The 19505-nt window shown below is 44.4% G+C and overlaps 1 protein-coding gene across 1 annotated transcript in view; it reads right to left on the reverse strand.

Annotated features, from left to right (window-relative positions):
- Positions 1 to 19505, reverse strand: part of LOC126455687 (uncharacterized) — a 647280-nt gene that overhangs the window by 77568 nt on the left and 550207 nt on the right. Inside the window, exons 6-7 of the mRNA XM_050091455.1 lie at positions 6968 to 7147; positions 3199 to 3325 (exon numbers count right to left, since the gene is read on the reverse strand). Coding sequence (XP_049947412.1) covers positions 3199 to 3325; positions 6968 to 7147 — 307 coding nt within the window. The remainder of the gene's footprint in view (positions 1 to 3198; positions 3326 to 6967; positions 7148 to 19505) is intronic.

Consider the following 19505-nt stretch of genomic DNA (forward strand, 5'->3'; position numbering starts at 1 on the left):
CTCACAGTTTTTCAACGGAAGATAAGCGGGTTGTAGCTTTTCGTCCGCATCGGTTTCGTTAAAGATTGAATAGCTGAGTTGTATATATAAGTCCACAATTCACCGTGGACTTTTAATAAGAAACATTCCGGTGTTCGTGTTGAAAAAAAAAAGTCTCCGTTCGAGTGGACGGACGAGACTTCTCATTCGGAGCCGGTGACGAGCCGTTTCTGGTGCTATAACATGGTTTCAACGGGGACTGCCCTGTCAATTTTGACATGCCCCCTAGCAACGTACTGAAATCTTCGTAGTCGTTTGCTAGATTACGGATAGGGATTGTAGATACAATGACGTTAACTTCTTCACAATTGTTTGTCGACTTCGTTCTAAACAAAGTGAACCACATTACTGCCCTCCCCCGTTTTGGGCCTGCAGGAAGACATTCACACCCTCATTGAAAGTGTGTCTTGTAGAGTGCAAGCCGTCTTAAAGGTGAAAGGTGGACATATCCCGTATTAATGTCCTTAATAGATGTCCGGATAATTTTGATTTGAGAGCGTACATGTGAAATGCAGAGTAGTAATATAGCTCTAAATGTTGCGCCAAAGGCTTCACTTTGTGCAGACCTGGTTATTTTTTATTATCACATTATAAGGTACCGCACGTTATCGTTCCATTTACGAATGAATCGTGGAAAGCACGAAAGAATATAAGCATCAGTGAAAGATGTAATTTGACCGACGTTATTTAGCCGGCCATCTGGGATACTAGGTAGTGGGCTGAAAAATATGCTCATTTCCTCCCTGAAAGCCGGTTCTTTGTCTTTGCTGAGCTGTCCTACGCGAGATGCACGGCGTATTTCTTCGGGCTCCTGGTACTTAAATCTCTCTTCAGTCACACAACCCTGAGACCATTAGAAATTGCCCTTTTTATACTCTGGATCTTTCCTTTCAGTCCCATATGCTTCATCAATATTCAAACATAGGTCGTAGAACTGTTCCGTAGATAACCTGTCCTGTAAACAAACTAGTTTCCCATGGTTCCTTCTTAGTCTCCCGTTTCTACGATAAGCAATGATAGTAATCCAAGTGATTCGTGAGGTTTTCTACGCGAGAATGCTTGAAGATATGCTTGCGGATGGGGTGGACCTTCACATTTTCATGTGTTAAATTTCTACGACCCACCTGGAAGTTTTCTTCAGGTGATACGGACAGCAATGATGTGTTTTCTGTTAGAATCTAAGGAAGACGAGAAGGTTACTCGTGGTAAAATTATACGTGAATCTTGAAGCGTTTTCTAGACTAGAAATCCGAACACAAAGCACCATTCTGAACCACATTTTAAGCACTTGTTTACGGATAATTATTCGTCTAAATGTGTCAGGCAGAACTATTACCAAAGTTTTCGTGACGATTTGCGTGTTGTTTACGTGGTGTGATCATGCGAATGCCAGTTGATGTTTGGCATATTACACAAAAGATGAAAATCAAGACTGGATGCTATTTTTTCTATAACTGTCTTAATAAATTTAGGCCATCTTTAGAAATGCTTACGTCTTTACGTTAACGCTACATTCGAAGCAACCATTCTTGAAAGGAGATCAGATTCGACCTGGATGCAATACGAGGCAGCAGTTGCATTACACCCAGCTGTTACTCATTACTAGCATGGCGTGTATGAGGGATTGGTGGGCAGATACTCCGCTCACGTCGGAGGTTGCGTCGTGCAGCGAGCGGCTCAGCTCGGGTAGCCAGAGCTGTGAGAAAGTTCTCCCCAACAACTATAGCCGAGATGATACACACGGCACTGGGCTCAGATTGTCCGATACCGCCAGCAGACTGTAAAAAAAAAAAAAGGAGGAATAAAAGTCTTTGCAAAGATGCAGCGTGAAGATGAGATCAGCACCATGACAAGGATGTAGTCCACCTGTACGACGTCTTCAGAGTGTGGTTTTCACGCCTTCCTAACCTCCGCTACGCCGCAACGGCCTTACTTCACCACCGCTGATTGCCTACAATTATTCATCGCCCAGTTACACGTGCTCCAAAACGAAACTTACATAGAAAACGGGCTGTGTTGGGCAGCTTCCCCCGATGGAGTGCCACATCTGTATAATATCGGGCTCCTAACAGCCGTTAAATAGTTTAAAACCCGAAACTAGCAATTTCGTGAGCCCAGCATCAAATTTTCTCGCTTTCTGTCCGTTCTGCACACGTTGCTATTAGTTACAACGTTATTCTCTTGACAAGATCCTAGTCTAGATGGCTGTTTTTGCCTTCCTTACATCGACAGATGTTTCAGATTGGTAATTGTATTGCACTCGATATTTAGTTTAGTGACAGTGGGATATTTCACATTGTTATTGTACCAAGGTGTTAGATGACGCGCCTCGGAATTTGCAGCATCAAGCCCATAGATGATTCGAATAAGTACATGTTTCGTATTGGTAACTGAAGTCAATGACTATTCAGTACACCGTTGTGGTTTGGTCATAACGGACGACTGTTGTGTGAAGTGGAAGCGGAAAACTGGTGCCGAAACCGTACCATATCGATTCTCAAAGCATCAAGGGGCCCGCCGTGCTTAACATCTCCTCCTGGTGGACGCACTTACCGCAAATAGTTTTAATGTTATCGCTCCGTAAAATACAACGCTGAGATTTAGGGTTTGACGGCCGACGTTGACGTACAGTCTGATGATCAGTAGCTGTATCCCAGCATATCTCTTCCCTATTGCCGAAAAAATACTGCAGCACAAATTCCATTCTACCACCGGGACTCTATCTGGCGACCTTGAGGTGCTGCGACAACCACCTTGTGTGTAGCAGCTTCCTTGGTGAATCAAGCGGTCTGCTTATTACAGAATTCTGTTGGATTGTTAAGGCGTAACGTAACTTATGAAGTGATGTAGTTTGGTGGCACAGTAAACTGGCAATGGAAGTGGAATATACAGCACTAGCGGATGGAAGTAATCTCGCTTTTCCTATACGATAGTTACGGACGTCATCTGTCACTACTATGTGTTGCATGAAATATCACACAGCCTGGTGCCTTTACGTGAAACTCGGAAATGAAAAAGAGAGAGACTGCTGCTAATTCTCAGAATTCCGTTAAGAACACGACAACTGGCGGTATAGTTTCTTTTACGCAGTATTATTATCAAGAAACGATTGAAACATGCACGACACCCACAGACAGGCAGGCAGACAGAGATACTGACCTGTAGACTTCTATGCGTAGCGTGGCGACCGTGCTGAGTTCGCCCAGGATGTCTCCGACCGTGGCAAGTGGGCCCTCTGCTATCTTCTCCAGGCTCAGGGGTTTCCAGTTTTTTATCACGACAGAACCTAGAACAAGGTAAAAGGCACGTGAAAGGCGAGAGAAGTGTTCGTATAATTAGAATTCTACCTACAAAATTATGAGTTTAAATCGATTAGTATCTGCACTTTCATTCTAATCGTCTTTAGGTTGCCAGTACGGCTTAGTGCGCTCGCCAAACGCTAGATGGCACCGTTCTCTTCGCTTTTGGCAGGTTTGAACTTTCTCATATCAGTTTTCTCGAGGTGGTAGTAGTAGTAGTAGTAGTAGTAGTAGTAGTAGTGGTAGTGGTGGTGGTGGTGGTCATGAGATCGAGGGCACAGTAATCAGGGTGCAGTAAGCAGTGTGCAGAAGATAATGCGTTTCTGCTGTAGTGCGCATGACCTCACTGAGAAACTCTTGGCGCTCGTATGTAGGAGAATATATCGTTTCGGAAGTATTATGGTTTTCACTTAGTTGCTTTTGTCCAGTGAATGATTTGAACGTTCGAGTGGTTTGACGGTGTGCAGGCAGTGGCAAGCTGTGCTATTGGTGGCTGTAATGCTCACAACCTTAACACAAAATGAAATAAAGCAGTGCTTCATGATTTCCCCCAGGATGAAGATTTGCAAAAGATTTGATTGTCCAAATGCTGCAGAAGAGACGTTGTAAATGTTGCAAAAGCTAGAATATACTCTCGTCATTTCGAAGAAACTGGTTCTATAAGATGCTTCCATTTGGAACTGCTAAATTTACGTGGCTTCAAACAACTAGTACATTCGAATTAATTTTTGGCAGGATAATGGATAACACAATTCCCCAAGGAAAACTGTTATCACGAACTGCTGTTCCGAGCGAATTCTCATCGTTCATCCAGAAATAATTAAAATTTACACGAGAACGTGAACATTTATCGGCTGCATTGCCTGTGATTAGCCAACGGACTTATTGCAATTTTAACACCGGTTAAAGTGAGACCGCCGAAGTTAAGCGCTGTCGGGCTCGGCTAGTACATGGATGAGTGACCGTTCGGGTCTGCCGGGCGCTTTTGGCCAGCACCGGGCGCTCAGTCTTTGAGAGATCAATTGAGGAGCCACTCGATTGAGAGATAGCGGCCTCGGTCACGAAATCTGACAGCGAATGGGAGAGCGACGTGCTAACTGCATGCTCGTCCGTCACCGCATACGTAGGCGCCCAGTGGTTGACACGGCGGTCGATCGGTGCCGTTGGGCCTTCCGAGACATGGTCGGACAGAGTTTAGTTCTGTTGCCTGCGACCAAAAGAATAAGTAGAGGCAGCTTATTGTCGCGAAGCAAAGAAGTGGCGTTTATCACGCTCGATATGAACGGTATTTGTGTGATTTAAGTTGTGTAGGAACGTAGATCAGTGACACAAGCGAAGCTTCCTCGACAGCTTTGGTTTGCCAACGCCGCTGCTCTAATTGCCTAGCAAGACACCAAGATAGGGGGTGTCGAGGTTTGGCTTACTTCCCACAACACGTCCAGCTTTGCTGAACGAAGGGCGCCTTAAGCGAACTCGCTTCTGTTTCCTGTAAAATGCATTTTCAAGTGTTGTTAAGTTCTGGAGCTAATGTCATTTTATGTGAATGACTTGTAACAACTTGCATTAATTTTATTTTTCCACTTTAATAAAAAATCCAAAGAATAGTGGTGTGAATAAAGCTGTTGAAGCATGTGTGGCAGTTACATCACCTCATTCCAACGCTTTTTAGATTTATGGCGCATAGATAATTATTTGATTCCGAACGACAGTCTCCACCTATCAGTTGACGCTTTTTAAACTTGTGATTTATACAAGAAGAAAATAGCTCGTTGTCTAGATATTGTTTTCTCAATAAAACTTTTCTCATAGCCAACTTAGAAAGCTGCGTGCTCATTTACAAGACTCCCTTGACAGAAAACAGACTGCAATTTGCGCTTTTTCCCTCTGTTCGTTCTGAGAGTTTTGGTAAGCTTGTATAACGACCAAAAGCAATGAAAAGCCGGGTGAATGTTGAAAAATTATTTCGTACTTTTTGTAGTGTTTTAATAAATTATAATAATATTGTGCAGATTGTTTTCTGCTTACCATCGTAAATATCGCTAAACTGTATGAAAATGTCTGCAATCAATTTCAAAGATTTACTTCATCAGTAAATATAATGTACAGTCTAGTGTAAAATACGCATGAGAATTATCGAAGGAAGCAGCACCCATTTACAGTGAAAATGTAGAAAATGTTATTCATGAATGATCATCCTATCTGCTGTAGTAATTATATCCTCCGTAGCTTGGTATGTAACTCTAGAAAGAGTACTCAACCTGTGTCAAAACAGAAAGTGAGTGCATTCCCTCGACAGTCACAATGTTTCGTGAGGGGCTATAATAGTGCTCTCACATTTATGTTTACGAGGGCTATTCGGAAAGTAAGTTCCGTCCGGTCCCGAAATGGAAATCACTGTGAAAATCAAAAATGTTGTATTTGGAACAGTTAGCTACACCTTCCCGCCGCTTCTCTACATAGTCACCGCTCCGACTGAAGACATTTGCCGTACAGTTGTGCCATCCTTCCGTTCCCTCGTCATAGCTGGCAGCCGCCTCGTTGACAGTGCCAAAAGTTGCCTTCGAAGCCAGCGGTTCATGTGAGCAGAGATGAAACTGAGGAGCAGCCAGTTACGGGCTGCATTGTGGCTGATCTGATCAAACGCTTCCCATCGGAAACGCTGCAGAAGTATCTTCATTGCTCCTGCAGAAGGGACCGCGTAACAGTTGTGTTATGTGGGTTGCATGACATCAGGCGAAATCTCTCACGAGGCCCTCTTCTTGGTAGGAGACGCTACTTTTTATGCATTTTTCCGTGCTCACTGTGTACTGAGAACTGCAAAAAAGGTCTACGCGACGCGATCGACGGGCATACAAGAGGCACTGCCCAACACATCTCTGCAAAGATTCATCAGATTTTCACAGTCGTTTCCATTTCGCAATCGATCGGAACTTATTTCCCGAGTAGCCCTCGTATTTATTTATTTTTCCCGTATCAACAAGCAATGGTTTCTGCTACACAAGGCTATGTTTTGATATGTGGGTATTCTCGTTTCTTTCACGAACATTAGAGGAATGTGACTAAAAATACGCTTCTGGAATTTATTTTCTGTAACGACCTTATAGACATTACATAACAGAAAGAATAGGCGCCAGTCAGGAAGATAATATTAATCTAGTACGATATTATTACTTTGTGTCAGTGTTCTGTTTCCATCTCGTAAGAGTTCATCCATAGATTTTATTATCAAACATAAAAGAATCAAGCATTTATCCACAGTGTACTCTCGTGGTAAAGCAGACTCTTCAATTGCACTATTTCACTTGCAACGTTTTTCTTTTTGTGTTTTTGGTAAAGCAGTAAGCTGAAAAGCAAATGAAGTAGATTTTTATTTTTCTCAACTGTTATTTATATGATAGTCTGGCCTGAAGCCGATGAAGGAACATGAAATGCCAGACTGCAGTCTCGCAGTATTATTGGATGGTACTCATCCAGTGAAAGGCAAGAAGCAACAAGTCTTGGAATACTAAATCTACACAGTAGTTTGCTAGTACAACGGGAGCTCGCTGATTCCATGACGACACAAGGCAGCACGTTCACAGCTGAGCTCCCCGCCTGCTGACACTGTGTCCCTACTGTAGTGCACTCACCCCTGGCGGCGGCGACCATGTCGCTGGGATAGCCGAGGCGCACGAGTGCCGCGCCCACCAGGTCGGCGAACGCCGTCGCCACGGGGATGATGACGTAGCTGTCCGTCTCGACGACCGGCCGCCGGCGGAAGCCGACCGCCGACACCGCCTCCACCACGCAGTGCACCGGCAGCGACTTGCCTGCCAAACACAAACACACACACACATGACGTCATGTATCACACCACCACTGTCGTATACTGGCTGTCTACTGGTACATTTCACACACCTCACGCGCTTCGGTTACTGTGACGCTGGGATGGCGTAATTGTACAGGATGGCAGCCAATCAAGGAATATTTTAGGGAATTAGTTTAAAAAATTTATTTCAAAGGTTCAGTGGAATCTTTAGAAGTTTTCTCCCAGAGTAATTCACGCCGTGTCTACCTGACGCAAGTCGCTTGCCTTTCAAAACCGAGGCAGTTCTGTCCAGTTAAAGCTGCTGACAGGAGACGCCCTGAGACTTTTGCTCAAACTGCTTGCGAATTTACGCCATTAGTTTTAGGCAACAGCGTGCACGCAATAAGGATCACGTGTGTGGACGCTGGAGTCTTCTGCGGTGCCGAACACAGTAGCTTTTCTGTCTTGCAATAGAGACCTCGAACAGAACAGACGTCTTTTTGGAAGGCAGATCCTCTGGCTCTGCTTTCACGACCGGCCACCAACGTAAGTTATCATGAACCGCTTCCCTCCCTTTCATGGAATACATGAGTATTCCATGAACTGTTCAAATGGTTCAAATGGCTCTGAGCACTATGGGACTCAACTGCTGAGGTCATTAGTCCCCTAGAACTTAGAACTAGTTAAACCTAACTAACCTAAGGACATCACAAACATCCATGCCCGAGGCAGGATTCGAACCTGCGGCCGTAGCGGTCTTGCGGTTCCAGACTGCAGCGCCTTTAACCGCACGGCCACTTCGGCCGGCATTCCATGAACTGTGTACAAAGCCAGACCAACAGGCATTACATGCATTGACCAAAAAAGGATAGTGCATTGAGAATGGCTAGTTGCTAGCCGAAATCTAGATCTGGCAATAAAAATTCCAAAGGACGACTGATAGCTGGAATCAATTATTTACAAACCAAAATAACGGTAGCCGCGTGCAACAGCCTTTGAATGGAGGGTAACATGATGAATAATAGAGATATCAAAAGAGGAACTGAAGTCGGTTCCTGCCTTATACAGAGGAATAAAACACGTGGGATAACGTAAAGACAAATTTTATTTTTTCGCCCTGCCTATGTTCTTTCACCAGGAGGACATTACATTAAATCTGTGATTGAAGAAAGTTGAAGGTAGAGCCGAGTACTACACAGAGATAGTCGAAACATGGAAATGATAAACGTTATAGAAAACACATAAAATAACTTATGATCTAAATAAAAAATTGTATGTCATAAACTGGCCAACTAAGATACACAACAAACAGTGACACTTATTTAAACAACACATATTTCGCACACATCTCTGTCCTAAGATACAGAAACCATATATTAACGCATACATCACCTCGTATAAGACGGTTGCTCGACATAAACTAAATAAGTAATGTAAACACTTTCAGAACGTCGTGGTTGAAGACTGAACTGACATTTTGTGGAAGCCGTAAGAGCAGCCCTAAAATTCTCAACTGAAGCACAAATTCTTCTCTGGCGTCTTTATGGGAGATACACGATGTATCTGATCGATTCATTATTACGAACACAGAATGACGTTTTCTTAATGTTAATTCTTATAAAGAACTGAGGGAAAACAGCCCCGACCACATTTCATTCTGCAAATCATAGTGATGGTTCTTGCAAGGAGCAGCCCTTAAACCAAAGTTTACACGGGATCGTCGATTGCATCCGCACGTCACGCATGCTCCTATTGACTTCAGAGGTGTTCCATTCTTCTCGCTATTGATTCGGAATTCTCAGTCAGACAGCTATTAAATAATTTGTAGGAAACTTCAGTTTGAGATATAACCTTTTTTTTTTACTTCCTTTGCCAGATGATCAACCTTCCCGTTACCACTGGTCATCATTTTTATGCCGTTTCTACATTCTATGAGCTCTTCTACTATTTTTGTAATGAAAACTGTATTCCTGTTCCTCCAATATCCGATTTCAACAGATTTCAGTACGTAAACTGAGTAGGTAAAGGTCAAATTTTTCTTAGAGGATTTAACAAATATAAATGCAGTGGCTGCAAAGACGTAAGATTGTCAAGGCAGCTGGAACAGTTTATTTGCTGAGTTCGGCAGACACCGAAAGATACATCTCAAACGACTATTCGTGTTTCGCTTTTTATACGTCTGCACAAAAATGAAAATCGTCTTGTCACATATTTTATTGTGTGACGGAAAATTTGAATGTAACTCGACGATCCTGAAGTTAATCAGTTCCGATTATAATACTTGATGTCAAAGATTTTGATACCAGATACCAGAACAGATCGTGGCTGCATAATTTTCTCGATGATACAGAGTCACATTACTGTAATATAACGCTGATAATTGTCTGTTAGTTCTTCTCGGACTTAACATACTTCTAGTTACTAATGTCTCGTGTAAGATCTATGACCAAACATCTGAAAAGGAAATATTGATCACATACCCACTGTGCCACCGGATTGAAACAAGGGCCTACACGTGCAGATGCTAATCAGAACTGCTCTATAGCTGTGTCCTCTTTTCAACCATAGCGAGAACTAGTTGCTAATGACATGTGGAACGTCTGCAGAGATTTCTTGTATCATTTGACCGAGTGACAATGCAAGGTGTCAGTGAGTGAGTGGCAGCAAGCCTGGGTGGGCGTCCCAGCGAGTGGCCAGAATTTTGGGTTATTAGCTCTTCGGCGGCGGTGACCCCGCTGTGGGTTGCGCAACAGTGGCAGAGTCGCGGCGGCTTAGCGGATCTCTCGCACCTTGCATAACGTCGCGAAAGGCGGCAAGCGCCAGCGCCGACCAGGGGCTTCCCGCCGGACAACACGTGTATTAACGCCTCGCTCAGCCGTGTGGCCGCCTCTGTTTTAGGGGGTCGGCCCACCCGCCTTCACCGCTTCGCGCTGACTGCGACGCCTTTCGGCCCTCGCGGTTCTTGACCACCGTTACATTTATTCTGGAGCTTTTATTACGGAAGCTGGTGAAATAAATCATTGTAGGCATTTCTCAAGAGGAGGCTACTTAACAGGGCACGATCTAGCCAGAGAAATGTGTTAGCTAATATGTATAATATCTGATGAAAAGTACGTGGACACCTTTTAACGGACATTAATCATGGATGTGGCCACACTTCACCTTTATGACGGTTTGAACTCTGCTGGGGGCAGAGTGAAATGTCAATGTCTGTGGAGGAAAAGTGGCCCATTCTTACTCGTCAATGAAAACTAGAGAATGTATTGATGTTGGACGCTGGGGTTTGTGGCGAAATTGATGTTCTAACTCATCCCAAAGGTGTCCCGTCGCATTCAGGTCGGGACTCTGGGCAGGCCAATACACTTTAGGAATGTTATTATCCCCATCTAGTGCCTCAAAGATGCCGCTTTAGAGAGGGTGCCTTTTGAAGCTGGTAGAAACAATGAATTGGTCCTTTATTGTATACAGTAATTTGTATAGAAACCAGATGGCAGTTATGTGTGTTTGTGAAATCTTATGGGACTCAACTGCTAAGGTCATCAGTCCCTAAGCTTACACACTACTTAACCTAAATTATCCTAAGGACAAACACACACACCCATGTGTGAGGGAGGACTCGAAACTCCGCCGGGACCAGCTGCACGGTCCCTGACTGCAGCGACCTAGACCGCTCCGCTAATCCCGCGCGGCGATGACAGTTATAAGAGCCGAGGGGCGTGAAACGGAGGCAGTGGTCGGGAATGGAGTGAGACAGGGTTGTAGCCTATCCCCGATGTTATTCAATCTGCATACTGTGCAAGCAGTAAAGGAAACAAAAGAAATTTTGGAGTAGGGATTAAAATCCATGGAGAAGAAATAAAAACTTTGAGGTTCGCCGATGACATTGTAATTCTGTCACAGACAGCAAAGGACCTGGAAGGGCAGCTGAACGGAATGGACAGTGTCTTGAAAGAAGGGTATAAGATGAACATCAACAAAAGCAAAACGACGATAATGGAATGTAGTCGAATTAAATCGGGTGATGCTGCGGGAATTAGATTAGGAAATGAGATGCTTGAAGTAGTAAATAAGTTATGCTATTTGGGGAGCAAAATAACTGAAGATGGTAGAAGAAGAGAGGATATAAAATGTAGACTGACAATGGCAAGGAAAGCGTTTCGGAAGAAGAGAAATTTTTTGACATCGAGTACAGATTTAAGTGTCAGGAAGTCGTTTCTGAAAGTATTTGTATGGAGTGTAGCCATGTATGGAAGTGAAACGTGGACGATAAATAGTTTAGACAAGAAGAGAATAGAAGCTTTCGAAATGTGGTGCTACAGAAGAATGCTGAAGATTAGATGGGTAGATCCCATAACTAATGAGGAGGTATTGAATAGAGCCGGAGAGAAGAGAAATTTGTGGCACAACTTGATTAGAAGAAGGCATCGGTTGGTTGGGCATATTCTGAGGCATCAAGGGATCACCAATTTAGTACTGGAGGGCAGCGTGGAGGGTAAAAATCGTAGAGGGAGGCCAAGAGATGAACACACTAAACAGATTCAGAAGTATGTAGGTTGCAGTACTGGGCGATGAAAAAGCTTGCACAGGATAGAGTAGTATGGAGAGCTGCATCAAACGAGTCTCTGGACTGAAGACCACAGCAACAACATTGTATACAGTACACACTACTGTGAAATATGTTCATATCCTCCTGCATTTAGCTTTTTATCAAGGGCAGCATGTGGACTACGCCCTAACGACGAGAAACACCCCCAGACAGCAATACCACCTCCTCTGTATTTCACAGTCGGCATTATGCATGATGGGAAGTAACGTGTCCAAGCATTCACCAAAGCCAAATGTTTCAATTGGGTTGTCACAGAGTAGGCTGTGGCGTGGTTCATCATATCATATCACTCGTTCGCAGACACTCACTTTGAAGTGGCGTCGACCTTACGCTACCTCAGGTGTCGCTTGCCACTGGCTTTAGGAATGTGGCTTACGAGGAGCCGTACCCCATTCTTTTTAACTCTCCATGACAATCATGGTGGTAGCGCCTTGGAAATCACGAGTGATTCCTTCCATGGATTTCATGAGAGGCGAAAGTTCCTGTCTGTCGGTACATGAGATGTACCTGGGCTTGGTTTAGCTGTGATTGTTCCTTCGCGTTTCCATTTCACGATCACATCACCAACAGTTAATTTGGGTATCATGAAAAGGGATGGAATGCACTTGATGGATTTGCTGCTCGGGTGACATCTAGTAACTAGTGCACGTTCCATGTTACTTAGCTGTCCTGATCGACACATTCTCTTCTTACTGCTTATCTACTGTCAACACAACACTCCTCGGCTCTGTGGCATCTATTGGTCAATTAGGCATTACGTAGGGGTGTTCCGATGCGTTTGTTCAGATAGTTATGGGTATAACTCTGTTCCATCAGGTCACTTGATCTTCAGTCGCTTTCTTTACCAAGAAACGGAAGAGCTAAGCTTTTGAAGAAACAGAGCCGCTTCAGTACACATCAGTCGACACTCTTCTACGCACTGACGATCACATCACACTATCGCCCTCTCAAAATTGCAAACGGTATTCAGTTAACCCCTTCACTACAGTTGCCGCGAGGGACAGTTCCGAAATGCTCAGAAGCAAAACCCAGCTGCTGGTATTCTGTAGCCGGCCGAAGTGGCCGTGCGGTTAAGGACGCTGCAGTCTGGAACCGCAAGACCGCTACGGTCGCAGGTTCGAATCCTGCCTCGGGCATGGATGTTTGTGATGTCATTAGGTTAGTTAGGTTTAACTAGTTCTAAGTTCTAGGGGACTAATGGCCTCAGCAGTTGAGTCCCATAGTGCTCAGAGCCATTTGAACCATTTTTGGTATTCTGTAGCAAAATTGTGGCAGAACAAGTAGCATTATTAAATACTCTGTTTGCCATGTTATACACAGCAACGGTGAGGACACCAGCAAATTTCAGAAATGTATAGAACAGTTAAAGGAATACTGAAGTCAAAATTTAGTAAGACATAGATAAACTTAGCAGAATTTTGGGCATGCACACACTTCTTGTATGATAGTTGAATGCAGGTAAGAAAACCAAAGGACTAAAGTAGATGGTTGAAGCAAAATGTCTCAGAGCTCTCCACTTCATGAATGCGTGAGAATGCATGAGAAATAACACAATCGAGAAGAACTGGAGATTTTATCATCAATGATGAAATACATTCACTTATTTATATATTTATTTCATCTTGCAATATTAGAAACTTCACGCCCTCACTTACACCTAAAGAGTATAAATAACATTGTAACGTTAGCAGATGAGATGGAACATATAAAACAGAAATTGATAGGGATGATGGATGGTGTTAACAATTTGGGAGAAATACTATCTCGCTGCTGGACTTAAGGAGGGCACCGGCGAAATGCCGAGAGGGAGCGTACGCTGATGATATTGGGTAAAGGTTTAATTTCCTCTGGAAAGCAGTGTGGCTTAGGCTGACCCGCAGGTCACTAGTTAGTCTGTTGCAGAATCGTTTGGCTGAAGTGGAGTAAGAGAGATGGGGAAAGATTTCGTGTTATGCTTAACTACAGTCAAAACGTGAACGTGTGCCACCTCGTATTATGTAAATGATAGGTATTTGATAAGCGACGAGCGATGCTCAGGACACCAACAACAATGGAAACGATGAAGAGAACAGGCAGTGTGAAAATTTCGTTGTCTATCCTGTTGTATCCACTGAACGTAGGAAGTACTGGCGTGATCAACCAAGTGGATATTGCACACAAGCACTGATGTAAGACTACTGACAATGATGCCAACACGCCTTGCGAATGGCTGACCACCGTTCGCCAAATTCAGTTCTCGCGTAGCAACCAGGTGGTAATTACAAATGGTGACAGGAAATAGAATTGGTGACTCGAGCGAAATGGTGAACTAGCCAAAGCCGTCGTGACACGGAACGAGTTAGGTAACGTCGACGTGGAGCTCTACGAGTTTCGTGACATAACTTTCTGGAGTTGTACGTTGAGGAGCAATTTCGCTCCGTTATACACACGATAAGTTGCGATACTTCGGAAAGGAATTCCAGTACTGTAAACAGCCACAAAGCTCTCTACGGCACAAGCAGAACTTGCAAGACGTCGCAATGTATTTATCTTCAGTTGAGGCCCTATGGATATAAGCTGTCTCTAAGCACCAGCCCACTTAATCTTTCGAGAGAGCGTAGATACTGGTACGATGTACTGTAATAAAACGACGGGAAACGTCATACCTGTGGTTAAAAATTTTTTTGTATTTAGTTAGTTTCGTTTTATAACTTGCGTGTTAGAATGTGCGCTGTTTTAAAGCAACGGCACACTGAAGATTCATCAAAAACTTCTCATTTTTAGTAGGATTTGTTATAATGGAATGCCAATTAATAACATATGGCGATTAAAGCCTTCAGAAGGCTTAACATAAAATACGAGTTCATTCATTGCAGAACTTCAACGTAGCGTAGTTGGTAGGGGCAACGCGTTACGTAACAGTGGATAACGACTTCGCGTCTCGCTGTATCCAGATTTCTTTTCATTGTTGCGTTTGTTAATAGGTTGAGAGAGTTACTTATTAAATTAATAGAAATTATTTCTGTAATATTTGGCGTCATGTAATTATAAGTGCGCGCTCTGTCAGGAGTGAGTTTGTTCGATTTCGTGAACTTTGATCAGCTGATATACTTATTGACTGAATATGTATTAGCCGGCCGTGGTGGCCGAGCGGTTCTAGGCGCTACAGCCTGGAGCCGCGTGACCGCTACGATCGCAGGTTCGAATCCTGCCTCGGGCATGGATGTGTGTGATGTCCTTAGGTTAGTTAGGTTTAAGTAGTTCTAAGTTCTAGGCGACTGATGACCTCAGAAGTTACGTCCCATAGTGCTCAGAGCCATTTTGAATATGCATTTTTCCTTTTTGTCTTATTATATGTTTATGGATATTTAATGTATGCTACAGTCAGAACAAGACTAGGATATGTACAAGGGAAAAATATTCGTTTTAATAGTCCAAACGTAGGAACTCTCTTCTGAGAATGTACGTTTGGAGCACAGCATTGTCTGGTAGTGAATGTTGGACAGTGAGAAAACAGGTATAGTAGAGAATCGAAGAGTTTGAGATGTGTTAGAACAGGAGGATGTTCAAAATCAGGTACAACGTTAAGATAATGCATGGGGAAGTTTCCCGGTGAAGTGGCGAAGAAAGGAACATACACGGGAGGGCATTCATTAATGAATAACTTTCATGGTAGTAGAGGGAACTGTAGAGGCTACAACTGTAGGGCAAAACTGGAATGCATCCAACAAATAACTGAAGACGTAATGTGCAAGCGCTGCTCTGACATGAAGACGTTGGCGTAGCAGAGGAATTCGTAGCGGGCTATCTTACCAAATACTACACTGCTGGCCACCGTAAATGCAACACCAAGAAAGACAAGAGGTAGCACAACAAGATTTATTTTGTAGATAACATGCTGACCAAGTATCAAATGATTACGTTTACAGACGTCTGTGACATGTGGTTCCTACTAGAATCAGTAGCCAGAGTAGCCGCCATTGCTGGAGATCACCGCTGCCACACGTCTCGGCATTGAGTCAAAGAGACGTTGGATGTGTTCTTTGGGTACAGCAGCCCAAGCAGCTTCCACACGTTGCCAAAGATCATCTGGTGTGGCAGCTGGGGATGTAATCTGGGTCACTCGTTGAGCAACCATGGACCACATGTTTTCTATCGGCGAAAGATCCGGAGAGCGAGCCGGCCAGGGAAGCAATTCAATCTGGTTATTGACGAAGAACCTTTGGACAATGCGTGCCACGTGTGGTTGCGCATTATCCTGTTGAAATATGGCTGTGGCCGAGCCCTGAAGGTAAGGAAGGACAACTGGCTCCAGCACCTCGGATATGTAGCGCCGGCTATTTAAAGTACCGGCAATGCGTACTAGAGGCGTGCGAGAGTAATATCCAATACCGCCCCATACCATAATACCCGGTGCAAGACCAGCGTGGCGGTGCATAATGCAGCTGTCCAGCATCCTCTCTCCACGGTGTCTCCACACTCGAATCCGACCATCGTGGTGCTGCAGACAGAAGCGTGCCTCGTCAGTAAAGACAACGTCATTCCATTCTGCCGTCCACATCCGTCTGTCATCACACAATAGCGACGGAGACGTCTGTGGTTCTGCGTCAATGGTAGACGAAGCAATGGACGTCTTGCGGACAGACCACTCTGCTGTAAACGGCGTCGAATGGTACGCGCAGACACTGGATGATGCGTTACAGACGCAATGTGCTGTGCTATGGTTCGGGATGTCACTGAGCGATCCGTCACTGCCATGCGCACAATTTGCCTATCAGCACGTGCAGTGGTGCACCGAGGTGAATGCGATCGACCACGTCGATTCGTCGTACCCTCCTGCATCCAACGGTCACATATCCGCAATACAGTTGTTTGGTTTCGTCCAACACGACTAGCGATTTCTCTGTATGATCATCCACAATCTCGGTAAGCCACTATCCTTCCTCTGTCGAACTTGTATACTTGATCAAACGATGTTCGCTGTTGTCTACGAGGCATAACTGATCGTCTTGTGAAACAACCACAAGGTAAACACACGTGCCGAACGTACACTCGTCGAAATCGCCAAGCCTTAAATGGCGCTATGAGGTGGCGCCCTAGGCGCGCAGTCCGGAACCGCGAGACTGCTACGGTCGCAGGTTCGAATCCTGCCTCGGGCATGGATGTCCTTAGGTTAGTTAGGTTTAAGTAGTTCTAAGTAGTTCTAAGTTCTAGGGGACTGATGACCACGGATGTTAAGTCCCATAGTGCTCAGAGCCATTTGAACCATTTTTGAGGTGGCGCCACAGGCGCACGTGATGTGCGTCTGCGCTAAAATTCTAATCAGTTGCATATCTCATCACTGCAAACCCATGGCGTAAATTTCACTTGATTCGGATGCTTCCTTCAGGGTGTTGCATTTACGGTGGCCAGCAGTGTAATATGCTTTGAAATTTTGTTCTCAGATTCCGTATCCACTAGAGTGTCAAATTAAGGCCTTCTGTATATTTAAAGCCTATCCATTCACTGGAACATAGTCCACAATTAAATACTATACCAGCAGGAAGAAATTTGGAAATTTGTGGTAAGCTCTATGAGACCAAACTCCTAAGGTCATCGGTCCCTAGGCTTACACACTACTTAAGCTAACAAACTAACTTACGCTAAGGACAACTCACACACCCATGCCCGAGGGAGGACTCGAACCTCCGACAGGGGGAGCCGTGCGAACCGTGTTAAGATGCCCTAGGTCACGAGGCGAGGAGGAAGAGGATCTTTTAGTACGAACCTTAGACCAAGCTTCCTACCAGTCGCCGACAACTGGTTTGTCAATGACAGGATATCTCACCCAGCCACGATAAGTCTCCACCTTCATCTGGGCGAAAATGTGTTGCTACATGCTCCTAGACTAAATTTATCAAACACGTTTAAATTAGAAGCACAGAGTATTTAACTACTCACCAAACAATTCCCCTTCTTCTAGAACTAGAGTACTCTAGTGACTGTGCATCACAAGTGACACTAAATCAGGCGAGTGAGCACTGATGCAGTACTTCATACGGCTGAGAGCGTACTGCAGAACCAGTGGATTACAGGAAGCACGAGGCTCTCCGTGGCAAATCTCTGCGAGAAGCGCGAGCAGAGCTCGGCCAGCCGTTACGCAAGTGTGGGTGGCGCCTTGTAGGTCAAGCCGGCGCGAACCGCCGCCTTAAGGAAGCTATGCGGCCTAAGCCGGCCTTAAGCCTGCTGTATAATGTGTAGCCTTCTTAGCTTAACAAGATTACGCGCGCGGAGCTCGGCCTGGATCAGCGGACTTCCGCATCTCCGCTACCTGTGCGCTCCCTCCTTACTGGCTGCCCGTCAAACACAAAAGGCGTCCACGCCCACCCACACCTGACAACTCCAATCTTCCTGTCCGATCGGCAACTGTCTGTTCACTATCAACAGCACGAGGGCAAAACACGCTGCTAAATCACGACCGGTATTTCTCATTCCTAATCTGGATCAATCAGTATATTGAGCAACCAATAAAGGAAACAAAAGAAAAATTCGGAGTAGGTATTAAAATCCATGGAGAAGAAATAAAAACTTTGAGGTTCGCCGATGACATTGTAATTCTGTCAGAGACAGCAAAGGAAATCTAAGAGCAGCTGAACGGAATGGACAGTGTCTTGAGAGAAGGATATAAGATAAACATCAACAAAAGCAAAACGAGGATAATGGAATGTAGTCGAATTAAGTCGGGTGATGCTGAGGGAATTAGATTAGTAAATGAGACACTTAAAGTAGTGAAGGAGTTTCGCTATTTGGGGAGCAAAATAACTGATGATGGTGGAAGTAGAGAGGATATAAAATTTAGACTGCCAATGGCAAGGAAAGCGTTTCTGAAGAAGAGAAATTTGTTAACATCGAGTGTAGATTTAAGTGTCAGGAAGTGGTTTCTGAAAGTATTTGTATGGAGTGTAGCCATGTGTGGAAGTGAAACATGGCCGATAAATAGATTGGACATGAAGAGAATAGAAGCTTTCGAAATGTGGTGCTGCAGAAGAATGCTGAAGATTAGATGGGTAGATCACATAACTAATGAGGATGTATTGAATAGAATTGTAGAGAAGAGGAGTTTGTGGCACAACTTGACAAGAAGAAGGGACCGGTTGGTAGGACATGTTCTGAGGCATCAAGGGATCACAAATTTAGCATTGGAGAGCAGCGGGGAGGGTAAAAATTGTAGAGGGAGACCAAGAGATGAAAACACAAAGCAGATTCAGAAGGATGTAAGTTGCAGCTAGTACTGGGAGATGAAGAAGCTTGCACAGGATACAGTAGCATGGAGAGCTGCATCTCACCAGTCTCAGGACTGAAGACCACAACAACAACAACAACAACAACAATCTGGATCCTTGATACAGCCACTCTGCATTTCGATAATCGCAACTTTTTAGTCCGTCTTTTCATACTAGTGCACAGTACTTCTGACTGTTGCGCCGAGCACCTCCGTTCGAGCTGTTGTACTGGTACGGTTTTTTCACGAATAGGACGACAGGGATCGGATGTAGTTACGTCAATAATGACAATTTAGGATCCACTTGAAACAGCAGCACTGATTCAGACTTCGAAATCCGACGTTCAAAGACAGAAGGAATATGGGTTAACCACTTGCCCCTCCAGTACTGGCGACTCAGACGCAGAGTTGTACAGCCGTCAATCAACAAATAGTGCGATATTCCGTGCCTAATGGAGATGTTGCCACAAAATAAGAAGGCCATTCAAAGGCAGCCCTAAGCAAAGAGAAAATTACTAAAACACAGTCAAACTT

This window comes from Schistocerca serialis, chromosome 1, assembly GCF_023864345.2.
Source record: "Schistocerca serialis cubense isolate TAMUIC-IGC-003099 chromosome 1, iqSchSeri2.2, whole genome shotgun sequence".
Taxonomy (NCBI): Eukaryota; Metazoa; Arthropoda; class Insecta; order Orthoptera; family Acrididae; genus Schistocerca; species Schistocerca serialis.